This window comes from Ixodes scapularis, unplaced genomic scaffold (assembly GCF_016920785.2).
Source record: "Ixodes scapularis isolate PalLabHiFi unplaced genomic scaffold, ASM1692078v2 PGA_scaffold2__306_contigs__length_199485367, whole genome shotgun sequence".
NCBI classification, from domain to species: Eukaryota; Metazoa; Arthropoda; class Arachnida; order Ixodida; family Ixodidae; genus Ixodes; species Ixodes scapularis.
Window position 1 is genome coordinate 40,160,074 of NW_024609857.1, and position 15,127 is coordinate 40,175,200.

General features: G+C 45.3%; 2 protein-coding genes across 2 annotated transcripts in view; one reads left to right on the top strand and one right to left on the bottom strand.

Annotated features, from left to right (window-relative positions):
- Positions 1 to 224: 224 nt before the first annotated feature.
- On the bottom strand, positions 225 to 12,908 carry LOC8035625 (vacuolar protein sorting-associated protein VTA1 homolog). Its single transcript, XM_029983295.4, has 7 exons — positions 12,776 to 12,908; positions 12,315 to 12,409; positions 10,207 to 10,334; positions 9,358 to 9,433; positions 8,731 to 8,857; positions 5,479 to 5,784; positions 225 to 1,327 (listed from the first exon to the last, which is right to left on the bottom strand). Exons 1-7 carry the CDS (start codon positions 12,879 to 12,881, stop codon positions 1,176 to 1,178), a joined length of 990 nt encoding a protein of 329 aa, XP_029839155.3. The 5' UTR covers positions 12,882 to 12,908; the 3' UTR covers positions 225 to 1,175.
- A 172-nt stretch (positions 12,909 to 13,080) lies between these two features.
- LOC8035626 (pre-rRNA-processing protein TSR1 homolog) overlaps positions 13,081 to 15,127 on the top strand; it is a 44,871-nt gene continuing 42,824 nt past the window's right edge. Inside the window, exons 1-2 of the mRNA XM_029983301.4 lie at positions 13,081 to 13,241; positions 14,630 to 14,700. Coding sequence (XP_029839161.4) covers positions 13,127 to 13,241; positions 14,630 to 14,700 — 186 coding nt within the window. The 5' untranslated portion in view covers positions 13,081 to 13,126. The remainder of the gene's footprint in view (positions 13,242 to 14,629; positions 14,701 to 15,127) is intronic.

Below are 15,127 nucleotides of genomic sequence, written 5' to 3' on the forward strand. Positions count from 1 at the left end.
CCTTTAAAAGCAGACATACAGTTTGCACTTTCCACTCTTACTCGCTTTTCTGTCTGCCCCCTTCTCCTCGACGTGGAGTTTGAAAGTCGGCCTTTAGGTCGCATACTCCAATGTTGGCCGTCATTGCAAGGGTCCACTGAAGATTCTTTTATCGAGCACTCTTTCGTGCTGCGTTTGTACTGGCCAAATATGAGCAATACAAACAGAAGTTCAACAAACAGGAATGAACGAAAGTAAAGCAGCTTGGTTTATTTGCAAACAATATGACATTGCATTAACTACTAAAGGAAAAATAGAATGTAGCCAAAAATTAGGAGCATTCAGTTCCCTCCTGGGGTCTTGGGTTCCCTTTCGACTAGGCAGGCACTCAAGGTTCGTCAATAAATTGGTGTCGCTTTTCTGGTTGAAAACCACACCCTTAGCGAGAAGACTCCTGCTAGCATTCCAATGCAATAAAAAGCGGCTCCTAAGATTTTGGACAAGGTCCATTGAGGCTCAATTTTGCCTTACGCTTTCATTCTGAAAAGGCTCTTGAAATATTGTACAGAACCCAGATTATACCAGAAAACCAAAACCCCGTTCCTCCCAAATCCACGTGTAGGATCCGCAAGAACGGAAAGTGTGGCACTTTGTGCTTGAAATACCTCCTTTACGAAAAAAGTTGGTCCCCCAAGAAACACATTCTCAAATATACCTGTATTGTCGGAAGTTTCCTCCATTTGATCTTCTCGTTCACCTGGTGCAACGAAACAAAGTGAATGTTTTTGTGTCCCAGAAAAAAATTATATCACATGCCTGTTAGAATTTCAATCTAGAAAAGGGCACCCATTATCAATCCCCTTTCCCTCGTAATATTCTAAATATAAAACCCGAAAAACAGGGGAACACTTACTAGTAGAGCGTGACTGCACTGATTGTTGCAATCACGCAGGAAGGTGCACAACTAACCTGCCACGGTGTTGGCATTGTGTGGACTACAGGAACCGTTTATTTAAGCTGGCCGGCAAACGCTTCGGCCCGGACACACGAGCGGTGCTTCCCGGCACCATTCGAGACGTCGTCAATGTGGGACAGCGGGTGGACACACTCCTTGAAACAAACACTGAACCTTCACGCACACCGAAGGGGAAGGAGGGTGCCCCAAGTGAGCACAGAGAAGGGGCCCCTGCATGTCCTCAAAGCCCCTCAGAGCCAGTGGTGAGTAACCTGAGAGCCTTCTGGAGGTTGTCAATGGCAGTGGGCACGTCTTCGTACTGCAGGGCGCTCCCGGCGTACTTGCAGTACTTCTGCGCCTTGTGGAAGTCGTCGGGCTGCAGGCTCACACCGTCTGAAAGTAGAGAATATCTCGGTGTTTCTCTAGGCTCCGATACTGCTGGTTTTCTTCCTAAGTGCATCTCTGGTACTCCCTAGGAATACTGGTATGCACAGAATGATGTTGGTGCTGTCAACCTACTGATTACTTCGAGATCCGGTAAGTTAATACCACCAATACTGCCTAACCGCATAATCGGCGTACCAGTTCTTTCAGTTGTTAGAGAAACGCTGCTCCAGTAGATGTAGCAGTACAGTATAGACCACTTACAACGCAAACGCTTATAGTGCAGGGCCGGGTATAACGCAGTTTTTTTAAACCACCGCTTCGCCTCTTATAGAACTCCATGTAATTACATACCGCTTAAAATGCAGGCGTGTGAAGGGAAATACCGGTTATAGTGCGGTTTCCGGCACAGCCCGCCGACCGCGCCGACGACCGGAGCACCGAGCACGCTCCCCTGTGCGACACTAGATAACGGCGCCGACGGCACGAGTCGCAAGCAGCACTCGCGGGGCAAGGAGGTTGCTCGAAGAAACGGGGAGAAGCGAAGAGAGAGGCTTCAGTTGCCATAGCGACGGAGGGACGCACGCATGTGTCATTCACGTGCGTGCGTCCCTCCGCTGCGTTGGAAACAAAGAAAGAAACCACCGCAACGACAGACCAATCGCAGGTCGAGGAAAAGTGTTCGCGCGCGTTGCATGTCGGTCGCGGGCCGGCTGCATCTATCCGTAAACATGGCGTCGGTTGTGATCGTCGTCGTAGACGGCGTTCATCTCATCGTTCTGCGTAAAAGCGCTATCCTTGACTGTGAATTTTCGTTGTGTGACGCTATGATAACCCAGCACGTACTAGAAGGGAAGATCCACCTACTCATGCGGTGATGTCGTGGCGGCGCTCTCAAGACGGCAGAAACGCCCGTGTTGTTGTGTTTGTTTACTTCGACTACAGTGGTGATTTCTAAGTATTTGTGTCCTCGAACATCGCCCGAATTTCTTATTTGGCGCATTTCATGCGTGTGCTTAAGTTCAAAGTATTACTGGCACGTACCTTATGAAGGATGCGAATTTTTACGCGTTTTCATCACCGGAGAAAAGTGATTAGGGTTAGCAATCCTGAACGCTCGCAACATCCGTCCGCAACCCGCGACGCCGTTAAAAGGCTGCGCCAGGCAAAAGCCGCTCATTTCTTTCAAAATGTGTGACACACTTGAGACAGAACTGTACTAGTCTGGTGACATAAAGACTTTCCGCAAACTAAGCTTTATTTTTCATTTAACATAAAATAAATTCTTTTCCAAAGGTAAGTTGTCTCATGGCATGTATTTTGGCCTGAAAAATTGATGTTTTGGTTATAGCGCGGTACCGCTTATAGTGCGGATTTTCGCGACTCCCGCGACATACGTTATATGCGGTCTACACTGTATATGGTGCACCAAGCGAGCGTGGAATGTGGGCCACCGAAAAGCAAGCCTTCTTTATCACGAAAGCACGGGGAGTCAATCTACATATAAAATTTGACATCCGTGGCAACAAAAATTTTATGGAGACGAGGGAAAAAGATTTTGATTGAACATATGGACGAGTTAGGCGTCTAGAGATGTTACGTAAAATAATTAAATAGAAGGATGCTACGATGTATGCTCGTATTAAACTTGCAAACATGGAACTCTCGATAATGTAGTGATTGCGCAGGTGAGCTGGTGGATGTTAACCATTTTGTTCTTAGCCCGAGACTGAGGCAGGAAAAGAGGAAAGTTTCAAAGTAGAAGAAAAATGAACAGTCGAGGACACGTCTCTAACACAGCTACTTAGCTGTGTTAGAGACGCTGTGTTAGAGTAGCTGTGTTAGAGACGTGTCCTCGACTGTTCATTTCTCTTCCACTTTGAAACTTTCCTCTTTTCGGGCTAAGAACAAAATCAAACTCTCAATTCACTCCAGCACCTGCAGGCTCAAAATATTATGCCACAAAAAATGCAGGCACAGATGGATATACATGTAAACTCACGCGTGTTCTCTGCTTGGAGATGTTCTACCCCAAATTGCGTAACATAAAACGCTACCCATTCTTGTAGTCAGCATCATAGTGAAACTATTTTCGATTTGTCTTCCATTACTTAACCCATTATAGACCGACACGCTGTTTACAAACAAGCCCGCATTTGCCCACACTAGGTGTGGGCACTGCGCATGCGCAGAAACCGAATTTGCATTAAAGGGACACTGACAGGGTATTTATGCTCGCCGAGGTTTTTATTTGTACGTGACATATGAGAGCTCAACTACCCAGAACAGAATTTGCGGCTCGAAATTCGGTTTCTTTCCGCCCGAAAACCGCCGATCAAGAACCGGCCGGTTCGAGTCTCGCTCACTCTCTTTTCCGCGGTCACGGGCCGTTTTCTAAGGTATCGATGCGATTACCAAATTTAATCAAAGTCGTAGGTCACTGAACGCACACACTCAATATTAAAAATAGAAAAAATATGAAACCAATTTTTTGTGGCTTCTAAAAAGCTGCAAATACGTTGTTTGAAAAGAAAGTTCCACAGACAACCGGATGCATTCTGTGCGTTCGTCTTTTCGCGTATCGTGGGACTCGCGGGGACGGCGGTGGCAGCGGACGACGGGCATGGGACCTTTATTTCAGAACTGTCGTTCGCGGTACCGGCGAATTCTGTCTACTTTTAAAAGAGAAATTTGGGACTGATCAAAAGAATTGGTATTCATCCCGTACGACACGCCCGACCACCAAGCCGACTTGCAGGAAGACGTCGCCGAGCCGTCGCTCCCTTCTCGTGGCTGAAGACATCGCTCGCGCAAACGTCAAGCACGACGTGTGTACTTCGAGTTGAATATGCACGCGTACGATTTCTTTACAAGGTGCGAATGTTGGCAATGCGTGGTGCTTCCCCACTTCGACCCGGGAGTGCTTTTGCTAAAAGAAAATCGACAGCAAACTTTCCAACTTACCGTTGGAAAGTTGAGAAAAAAAAAATGCCCCAGTAGCTTAGTGGGAAAGACGTCCGCTTCACACGCGTTAGGACCGGGTTCGATCCCCCGTGAAACTTCTTTTTCTTTTTTTTTAACATTTTTCGATGTTTAAATATCTTTTTTTTTTACAATTATCACTGAAGAAACAAACAAAAAAATAACAAACAAATGTTGTGGACGACACTTCGCTGAATTAAATGGTATGGGATTTCCTTTTTGACACCTGCGAACTCAATGTAATCACTTACCACAAAATGCAAGGGACATATAAATCAGGTAGCGTCCGCTTTCCGAGGTGTCCGTATATGTTCTACAGGAACCGCAGCCAGCCATTGGTCCCGATCCCGTTGATCTATCGGAAACTCTGTCGCACAATGCCCCTTTTTTTTCGGACGCAGGACATGTGAGCCAGCTCTTCACGTAACATCTTGGGTGTATTCTTTTCGGAGCCGATCATGGAAATTCACCAAGGGCACTCACTACTCATCTCCAACTTCTCAATGTACAAAACAACTCATCTTGGAGTACAGAACAAAGAATCGCACGGCGAACAGTTCCCGCACGCCGCATCGCAAGCCGCATGTCGTGTCGTCTGCTACGGAAAGGAGAAAAAAAAAAGCACGGTTGGGTGTAGCCACGTGACTTCCGCCACTCCACTCTCTTCTCTCCACTTCTCCGACCTCCGTCGGGATTTGGTTTCGGTTTCGAGCAGTTGCGTCTTTTGGCTTTATTAAAATATTAATATTAATATTAAAATATTAATTGGGTAGTCCTCCGACACCATAATGAAGAGCCTGGCAAAATATGAAAAAAAAACTTTTGGGGGGTGTCAGTGTCCCTTTAAGCGAAGCGTCTGCGCATGTGCAGTGCCGTCGACAGTGCCACCGCAGCTGCATGACGTCAGGGCCGTGTGGTGGTCTATAAAGCTTCACAAATAAGAGGGGTGGTTTAACACACTCCAAACGTTCTAGAATGTTGTCACCGACAGCTTAAAAATGCGGGCAGCGACAAGTCCCAAGCATCTCATTACCGCTCCGCAGCCAATGAGATTGAGGCATTAGCCGACAAGAATGCCGAGGAACCAATCACGGAGCAAGACGAGTGAAGGTGACAAGCCTGCCTCTCTCAGGCCATCAATGACTCAATGACCGTAGCAGGAAGGACGCGCGACTCACTGGCAGCACGGGGCAGGTCGAGGGGAGTCATGGAGGGCGAGGGCTGCGCAGACCCACTGGGGGTCGAAGGCGGGGCCTGGGATCCTGGGGTGGGCACGGGCAGGGACACCAGGCCCGGCTGGCCGTCCCCGTACGACAGACGGGGTCCTCCCGTGGCCCCTCCCGCCGGCTGCACCGGGGGCAGGACGAATCCGGGCGCGTGGGCACCGCCCATCTGGGGGAAGCTGGGGACGAAGGGGTCGTCGCTCCCAGATGCCTCTCCCTCGGGGCCGTTGGACGGGCTGGGGCCCCCCATGCCTCCTACCACTGGGGGACGAGATCGGAAATTGTCGGTTACAACGTCGGCACGGAAGAAGAGGTGCACAAACATTTCTGAGGTACACTCCACAAGACTTTTTGCACAAACCACAGTGTAAGATAAATATAGGTGAGGACACACAGCACAGTGAGGGCTGCGACGCGATCAACCAGAAGACCCATTGGCGCGCTCCTGAGTAGCCTGGGCAGACGGCGTCTCTGCCATCCAGCCAATGCAACTGACGAAAAAAGAAAGTATAACAAAAAAAAAAAAAAAGTGTCCTGTTCTCACGGCACCCAGGTGCAGTGATTTCACTACCCACCCCCTAGGGGGTGTGTACTCGTGTGTACACCCCCCCCCCCTCTCCAGTTTGTTCTGAGGGCACCCCCCCCCCTCCCTAAAAGAAAAAGCGTAATATTTGTTTTGTGCAAAACCATTGTTTTCTCGAGCGCGCTAGTTTATAAGTGGTTGTGGCATCAGAGCACGAGCCATTTTGTCGCGTCTCTTCCGCGCTGCCTAGCTCCTTGGCTCCTTCTTCCATTGACATGAAGGAGAACAGAGGAAAGGTTTGCCCGTTGAATATATATTCGTTATTGACATTCACTGCGGTATATCAGTATTGATACCGTGACTGATATTTTCTGCCATTGCTTTTTGCTTTACTTTGTGCTTTCTTAATGAAGCGATGCATTCTTAATAAAATGTTTAAACTGTCATGTTGAATGTAGTTCCTGAGCCTCTGTCGGGCACCACCCATGTCGAGAATAATGCCTAGAGGAGGACACTTAGAGAGGCTGTGGCACATTTGCTTGGGTAACCACATTTGTCTACGGAAGCCCCCGTAGATGTAGACGCTGCTGCCAATGTCAAGGCCGTAGATGTAGATGCGGTCGCCTCACAGTACATCGCACGGAGCACACACGCACAGATGAAGTCCAAAGCGCACCTTTTGCACACAGCGCTCCGGCGGTGACATCGCCCTGATGACATATTTTTATGGCAGTCTTTCGGGCACAACAACAACGCCGTTTGTTTTTCACGTAATGCGACAAGTGAGGTCCTCCTAGAGGTCTAGGACGATTTCTAGGACGACGCCAAGATAACAAGCCATTGAGCAGTGTGCCGCTCAAACTTATTTTTATTGGCTTTTCTACGCTTTTTCGCTCAATGGGACAAGTGAGGCTTTCGCCGTCAAAGTGAAAAAAGTCATGTTAGCACTAACAGTGATGCGCACTGTGCAACGTCAGTACGGAAACAGAGGCGCACAACCATTTCTGACATGCAATGTCGGCACGAAAGCAGAGGTGCGCAAACTTTTCCGAGTCACAACCGTGAAGCGCTGGAACCGCAGACCGGGCATTCTTTTTTTTTGGCAAACCTTAGCTCGCTGATCCAAAGAAGTGTGTGGGAAGCAGCGGCGTAAACTTTCCATTTTAACGGGGGGGGGGCGGGGGGGGGGGGATGGTGCTGGGCGTTACCTTCTCGACAGAACTGGAGATTGAAGCTAACGAAAACACGCTGGTATTCCATTTCCCATGTATTTTGTCAATAAAGGCAACGTGGGTGTTATTTTTTTTACATGCCACTACTAGAAGCTCGTTACATGGCACGTAAACAGTGTCTCGGTAAAAATCATGGCCCGGGCCTGGGGGGGCTCTGGCCCCCCTGGATTTCACCAGGGGAGGGCACGAGCCCCGATGCTCCCCCATAGTCTATGCCTATGCTGGGAAGCATTGTGGTCAAGGCAATTCAGAGGTATTACATGGGGCAAGAATAGTAAGCATTATTTACACAAAACTGCCATAAAGAGGAAAAGATTAAAAAAAATGAAGGAATGGAACAGAAAGCAACTGTTTACAGTATTAATCTAAAAAAAAGATGTTGAAATGCTCTCTGCTCAACTGTACTACCATTGAATTAAGGCTCACTACGCAGTGAACTAATTTTCACAGTCCAAGCGCTACTGCAGTAGTTTTTAACATCACCACTTTTTCTTTATCAGCACTAAAGTGTACCACAATTTAGTTTTAGTGCATGCAACTTTGTTGTAGAGTGGCACTGCTCTACTAGCTTGGGACTTATAAGGTTTTGCAACCCCGCCCTGGCACACCTGTGATATTAGGGATCCCAGTCTCAGTCTCTTGATTTGCAAACCTTGTCCTTGTACAAGTTATGGACATTTGGAATATATACAGGACAAGCATGAAAATAAGTTCACCTTAAAAAAAACCCAAAAAAAAATTTTTTTTTTTTTAACAGTTTGGTGACATCACGTTGCTTGTTTTTCATGTCAATTTTTCACACATCAATTTCACGGGGAAAAAAATTTATTTAGAGCAATATTTACGGCGCGAGACATGATTTAGTCGGTAATCATTTCCTATCCACTTGTTTTCTTTCTCGGCATTTCAGGTGCGTGGAGGAGAGGTGGATCGGCTTCGCCTTCACGTTGAGGTGGAGAGAGCGAATTACCATCTCCTTAAGCGAATGACCATTCCGTGATGTTATGGACTTTGTGCGGAGAATTTCAAGTAAATCTCTCGCCATCAATATTGCTCTAAAGAATTTTTTTTTTTTTTTTCGAGTAAAATTTATTTTTTGTCAAGGGTGTACCAACAAACTACCGTATTTACTCGCATATTGGTCGATACGTCGTATAGGTCGACCCTTTAACTTCGGGACCCCCGAAAAAAAAAAAAAGTTGAAAAATATAATACCGGGATTCACGTATTGGTCGACCCCCCAGTTTTGATGAGGCGATTTTTGAAAAACAGGTCGACCTATACGCAAGTAAATACAGTAGTTAAATTTTTTTTTTTTTTTTTTTTGGGGGGGGGGGGGGGGGGGGGTTTAAGGTGTGCACTAAGAAAATTCGAATTACTTAGCAAAGCATTGGTTGCTATTCTGAGATTTAACCCTTTTAGGGTGCGAATGATTGCGCAAACGTGGCGTACCTCCTGCATCCTCTTCGAATCCCTCGTCGTCTCCTTTCAAAGGCCCTGGAATTGGCTGTTCTCCATTTTTGAGGCACCTGTGGATGTAGGCTGCCTTCCACCTAGCATACTTTCGGTGGTTTGTGATCTGAAAGAGTATCGCTTCAGTCATGAACAACTGTGAAGCCAGACAACATCAACTTTAGTAGGGCAAGAGCTTATCACCCATTATAAAACACAATAAGTCCATGATCTTTTTGTTCATTTAGGTGCCCCTCTAACCTATGCACTGTACAGCAGGCCCACTGTACAGCACGCCGAAGAGGCATGGCCTGTTTTTAGGTTACCAGCTTGAACAAAACGAATGACATGAGCTCAGTCTATCAGCTTGAGTGCTACCAATGACGACGACAGTCGTCATTTGCATTCGCCACAATATTAAGCTTCAAGTTAGTTACATCTTCCCAGGGTAAAAATTCATGAAAAAACAAGTTTAGATCTGTGAGAGAACCAGGAGGCCCTTCAAACAGTCCAGTAGAGAACTGATAACCTTCCTTCCTAACTGTTCGGATAACCGGCGACAAGGGAAGTGGTTTCATCTAGATGTCCAGAATGTCAGGTGCTGAAATACTAAAGAACTTTCTTTACCTCCTCTGTCAGTTCCCCGAAGGTGGTCAGAATGTCAAAAAGGAATCCAGCTGTGTAGAATGCCTTGACGACATTTCTGAAGAAAAAAAATAAAAAACAAAAAATATAATGTCCCTGGTTTTTAAAAAAAAACACACTATAGTCAGATTTTTTTTTTTTCCTTCTTTGCTCTTTACAGGCAGCCAATGAAGTTGTTTGCCTGCAGAACTAAAATGCAATGAAGAAAGTGCCGTGAGAATGAGCGGATAGCATTGGATGGTTATCATAGGAAATGTTGCAATTTTCTTGAGGTTCAAAATCAATAGCTACAAAATTTCCAATTTGATTTCATGCAATTTGAAGCAGTTTGAAAATTGAAAACATTCGAGGGGTTTGGTTTTGATATACTTGAATTTTGAAAACCATTTAGATATTAAAGTTAGAAAATTTAACAGCTCCTAACTCTTCGAGGCTGCCGGTTTGACTGTTTCCCGTTCTCAAACACTCTGTGTGGGGCTTAGCATGAGAAGACAATCTCGAATGCAGGTTTTAGACACTGTTTGATTTCCACATTTTTTGGCCGTATTTTTAAGCATTCCATTCAATTTGCAATGCTCCTTGCCCTTGCCCCACCTTCTGTTAGTGACTTCCAGGATGTTGTTTCTTGGGGCGATATTGCTATTTAATGTTCAAAATTGGGCTAATATGATCCTAACCATGCACACCCCCACATTGTGGCATGACAATTATGCACATTCTTTTTACACTAGAGTGGCTCCCTATGGCCAACGTACGCACGCAATGAGCAGGGAAGGAGGTTTGCTACTCATGCAAAACCTAGATAGACTACCACGGAAGGCTGCGACTCACTTGTTGAAGCGAGCTGCCCTATCTTCGCCGTCTGCCCAAAGAAACAACTTTAGAGCACGATTTTCTATGTGAGCTTGGGCGACGACGTCACTGCTGATGGCTTCATCATCTTTCCTCAGCGATTTTTCCTAGAGGAAAAAATAAAGTTGGTTATGGTATGTATGGTCATCATATGCCTCCAGTGATTGATCATTATCTGAATGATTATCATTTTTTTGACAACTGTTTTGGCTGCCGATAGAGTTCAGAGCTCCCCTCAACCTTGTAAAGGGATACTTGAACGAAATTGGAAATATAGCCGTCGTGTTCAAAAACAGGTTGAATATGATCCACAATATCTGTAAATGACAATTGCACGTTTGTATTTTGAGCCTGGTGGCTGTATTTTTCGTTATGAACGGCCCACTCTGGCAAGCGCTCGAAGAACAGTCAGCGGAGAGCATGTGACATCCAACGCAATCGTGACGTAGGTCGTCTCATGACGAGCAAAGCTACGGCAAGGCTGACGTCGAGAGGATGGCCTAGTCGTTCCAGCCATTGAAGCGGCTGCTTTTGTATGAATTTAGAGTGAAGGGTTAATCTTCTGTAATCTTGTAGGGGAACAATAGCGACTTCTGGGACACACAAGAGGGATCCTCGGGAAGAGGGGAATTCCTTCATCCCCTCTTTTCTCGTTGTGGCCAGAGGCGAGACACTCACCGTCACTAGCTGTCAAGGTCCCTAGACGGGCATTACAAACGAGGCGTTAGCAACATCCACCAGGTGCTCTTTGCTAATCGTTTAATTTGTTTTAAAATTCCTTTTTGTGACTTTTTTAACAAGATATTGGTGTGTTCAATATGAGACTGCTCCTTCAAGCACATATAGACCAAAATATTAGCGCCGAAATTTCGTTGTAGTATCCCTTTAAGGGGACACTTACAGGGTATTTATGCTCGCCAAGGTTTTTATTTGCACATGACATATGAGAGCCCAACTACCCAGAACACAGTTTGCGGCTCAAAATTAGTTTTCTTTCCGCCCGAAAACCACTGATCAAAAACTGGCCAATTTGAGTCGCGCTCACTCTCTTGTCCATGGTCACGTGCCGTTTTCTATGGTTTAGACACAACCACCAAATATAATTAGTCACGGATAATTGAAGGCACACACTTAATATTAAATATAGAAAAGAAATATGATACTCACTTCTTGTGGCTTCTAAAGAACTGCAGATATGTTGATTAAAAAAAAAAAGTTGCACAGCCACTTGACTTTTGCACACTCTCTCCTCCCTCTGTCTTTTGCACACTCACCCTCTATATTTCTTCTTCCTCCCCACACCAGTTTCTGATTTGGGCAGTTGTGTTTTTTTTTTTACTTTATCAGAAATTTGTGACGCTGTAGCAAAATACTGATTGCGTGGTCTTCTAACACCATAATAATCGCCTGGCAAAAATTTTAAAAAATATTTTGGGGGGTGTCAGTGTCCCTTTAAATGCTATGACTGGTGTGATGTGCACCTCCATCTACAAAAATTGCGAGCACAAGCTGGTGAGTTGCTATGTGTATATCCTTACGTAGCAAAAGCATGTTACAATAAACTTGCAAATATAAAAGTATGTAGGTTTAGAAAGAGTTATATACGTAAAGACAAGGGACGGTGTTGTCCCCTGTCTTTACGTATATAACTCTTTCTAAACCTATATCATTACCAACGCGCTCACTAACAAGTGTATAAAAGTATATTCACTTTTATGAAACCAAACTTGCACTTGAATAAAAGTGAATTTACAAAGATGTGCTTAAAAAAGAAAGTATATACGCATTGGTGGGGCGTTGAAGCACTGGCTGGTTTCCAATCGAAAGTAACTGAAGTGTATGCCTAACGATTGGCATTTCTTTGAAAAATGACTAACGCTCGCTTTCGTGTGCGCACGGCATTTTCTCAGCGAGATACCCGTTTATCACGGTCAACAAACTCGAGGTGACGAGAAGTGGTACCAAGGCCAGAGAAAATGCCATGAAAGGTGCCAAGTTGTATTACCATCGACTCTGCGTTTGGCCAAAGCAACAATTCATTTAAGCGATCGCAGAGTCATTACCTGCTGCGCTGTCGAAGTGCTCACCTTTTCCAGCCAATCCATGTATGCCATCAGAAAGACCCGGCAGTCCGACGAAGATCTGTCAACTTTCATGCCGTTCTGCAGGGCGTAGAGGCGACCTGCGAGAAGAAACGCAACACTCATGTTAAATTCGTTGCGCAACTAGCTAGCTGTCAACGCGTGTCCGCTCTGGAAATCGTCAACCAACGTTGGCGTCAACCGTGGACGACCAACCGGACCCTGTCACATATCACTGGCCCGTTCTCACGAATATTTCTCGCTTCGGTGACCATAACTGGCGCGAATGCCACAGAAGACGCGTAGATGGCATCGATCGCTCGATGAACTTTGGCATTCAAAAGGCAAATCGAAAACAAGCGATTCGGACCTGGCCGGACCAGCCCCAGCGTCTCAAGACTACCCGGATCTCTCGTGCAAAAAATTAAACGTGACAAAGCAAAATTACTGCGCGGTTTGATACTTACACCAATAGGCGATCACTGGATCCCTTGCATCGTGCTCTGCCGCTATTTTTACGTACGGGGCGACCGCTTTTAGGCGATCGGGGACGGGCGGCAGAGCGGTAGCCATGTTTAAACGCCACTTTCAACAGCGATCAAGTTTGTTTTGTTTCCCGCACTACCGTATATTATTTTTCTTAAAATAACAAACGTACTTTCTCTGACAATATTTAAATTTTAGCCTCAATGTTAAATATGACGTATTTTTAAAATTTTTAGTTTGTTTTCTAGAATATTTTACGTTATCTCGTTTTCGATACGAAACCAATGACTTGGCTGCAGAATGGTGACTGAATTGGTAGCGTGCAGGCAAACATGGCGCTGCGCGGTGAAAATGTGACTCACAGGGCTGGCGCATTTAAACAGCAAAACAAAACTCATAAACACGGGCGACACAAGAGCAACAGGTCGCTCGAGTCGGTAAATAAGGGTGAGTCTGCGAATGCCGTCTAATCTGATTGTTCCGCTTGTATTCTACGTGTTTCGTGGCTAACTGCGTAGGACCATGTGCTCGATTGGGTCCGGACATTTCGTCGAACGCCGTTTCATCGAAGCCGTTTCATCGAACACCGTTTCATCGAACACCGTTTCATCGAACGCCGTTTCATCGAAGCCGTTTCATCGAACACCGTTTCATCGAACGCCGTTTCATCGAACGCCGTTTCATCGAAGCCGTCTCATCGAACGCCTTTTCATCGAACGCTGTTACAGCCTGCTATATTTTTGCACTTTATTTTGATTTTTATACATAACGTCATCTAATTCTCCCTTTTTTTAAATCACAGTATGCAGTGACGAGATAAGTTCCATTGTGAACATGTCCTGCTTCGAGAAGCCTCCATGAAACAATGACCCCTCTCCATGTCGCATGAAACAATTAAAAATAAGACCAAAAAAAAAGAAAGCAACAGAAAGCACGATGTGCTTCCTGGGAAGCGGGTAGTGTTTTATTGTTTGACAGCGTGTACCTGTAACCTTGGGTTATGTGAGGATCCGAAAGGGTTTTGTCTTCTTGGGTGACAGAGTACACCCAGGGCTTTACTATTGTCTGGTGCGGGTCGGCCTTCCTAAGAAAGCGTCCTGAAGATGATTCATAGGCAAAAGGGTCGGTAATAAAGTTGACAGTTAAGGGGAGGTGGTTCCAGTCCAGGTGTAGCCCGAAACCATGTTGGCTGACACTTTGTGCAGCTTTTGACTCTGTAGAGTTTAAAAACTAAAAAAAAAAAAAAGCAGAAACGTTCAATCTGAGCATAAAGCTGATAATCAGAGTATCATTATATTTCATTTTGTGTGCTCTCCTGGCAGAGTATCGTTTTATTATAAGCGTGCTGCCCTGGCAGTTAAATGCTTTTCGTGAATAAACCTTCAACTAAGCGTAAGTGTGCAAATGAGCTGGTGTGAATGGCACATTACCGAAACCCCCGGACAGCCGGTAAAAAAAAAACGACAAAGACATTCAAAAGTGTTTTAAGTGTCGGTCCTTTACCTCCAGTGTCATGTTTTCTCTCAGGTACATGAGTAAAACTTTTCAGTAAGTCGCATACCCATTTGTGTTTATACCAATGGTTTTTATTTCTAGTAATTTGGCTTCACCCTAAAGACAGTTTCACAAGTGACTACCTTAGTCTTAACAAATGTAAGGTAAAACATCTATAAAGTACCTTTATGCCCCAAAACTCGATACAAAGAAATTCGATGAAACGGCCCTTAGCGATTCGATAAAACGGCTTTCGATGAAATGTCCGCTACCCGTGCTCGATAACTACCGATAGGCGAACACCTATGTTTAACCTTACTTTTCGCACTCCTACTTTGCAGGGAAGGTTAACATTAAGGCCTTCACCACAAAAAAGCAGCACCTGTTAAAGAAGATGGAACGACGAAATCAGGTGAGTCCCGTGCGAAGGGCCGAGATGGACGCATCCCGGTTGTGTCATAGAGGTTTGTTGATAAAGTATTGCTGCAGTCGTCTTCTTTTTTGTTTTATATATGTTGGCACCGTTACCGTAAAAGTGTTGTAATTCTTGAAGTAGTTTGTGACACCTTTACAGTGAGTACCGAACGACTAGTAGGTGAATTGTGTACCCACCTGTTTGTAAACAAAAGATCAACTACCTTATCGGTACCTATTTGCAATGATCTGCTACAGGACATAAAAGTACATTGCCTAGCATGTTCCTTCTTTCGTTTACTTTGGCCATAGTTTGGCGAGAACAAAATCGGCACATACCTATGGATGCTGTGAGTGTTCTTTTTATGTTGTGTTATTGCCGGTGATCAGCTTCAATCTAGACAATCCCCCTACTTGCTTTCCCA

Bases quoted from the DNA above. Each gene is read 5' to 3' on its own strand.
- LOC8035625 (XM_029983295.4), bottom strand. From the start codon at position 12,881: ATGGCTACCGCTCTGCCGCCCGTCCCCGATCGCCTAAAAGCGGTCGCC. The intron at 8,858-9,357 runs GTAAAGAAAGTT...ATACTCTTTCAG, and splicing joins TCGGGGAACTGACAGAGGAG to ATCACAAACCACCGAAAGTA. The intron at 5,785-8,730 runs GTACGCCACGTT...CTCGTCCCCCAG, and splicing joins ATTCGAAGAGGATGCAGGAG to TGGTAGGAGGCATGGGGGGC.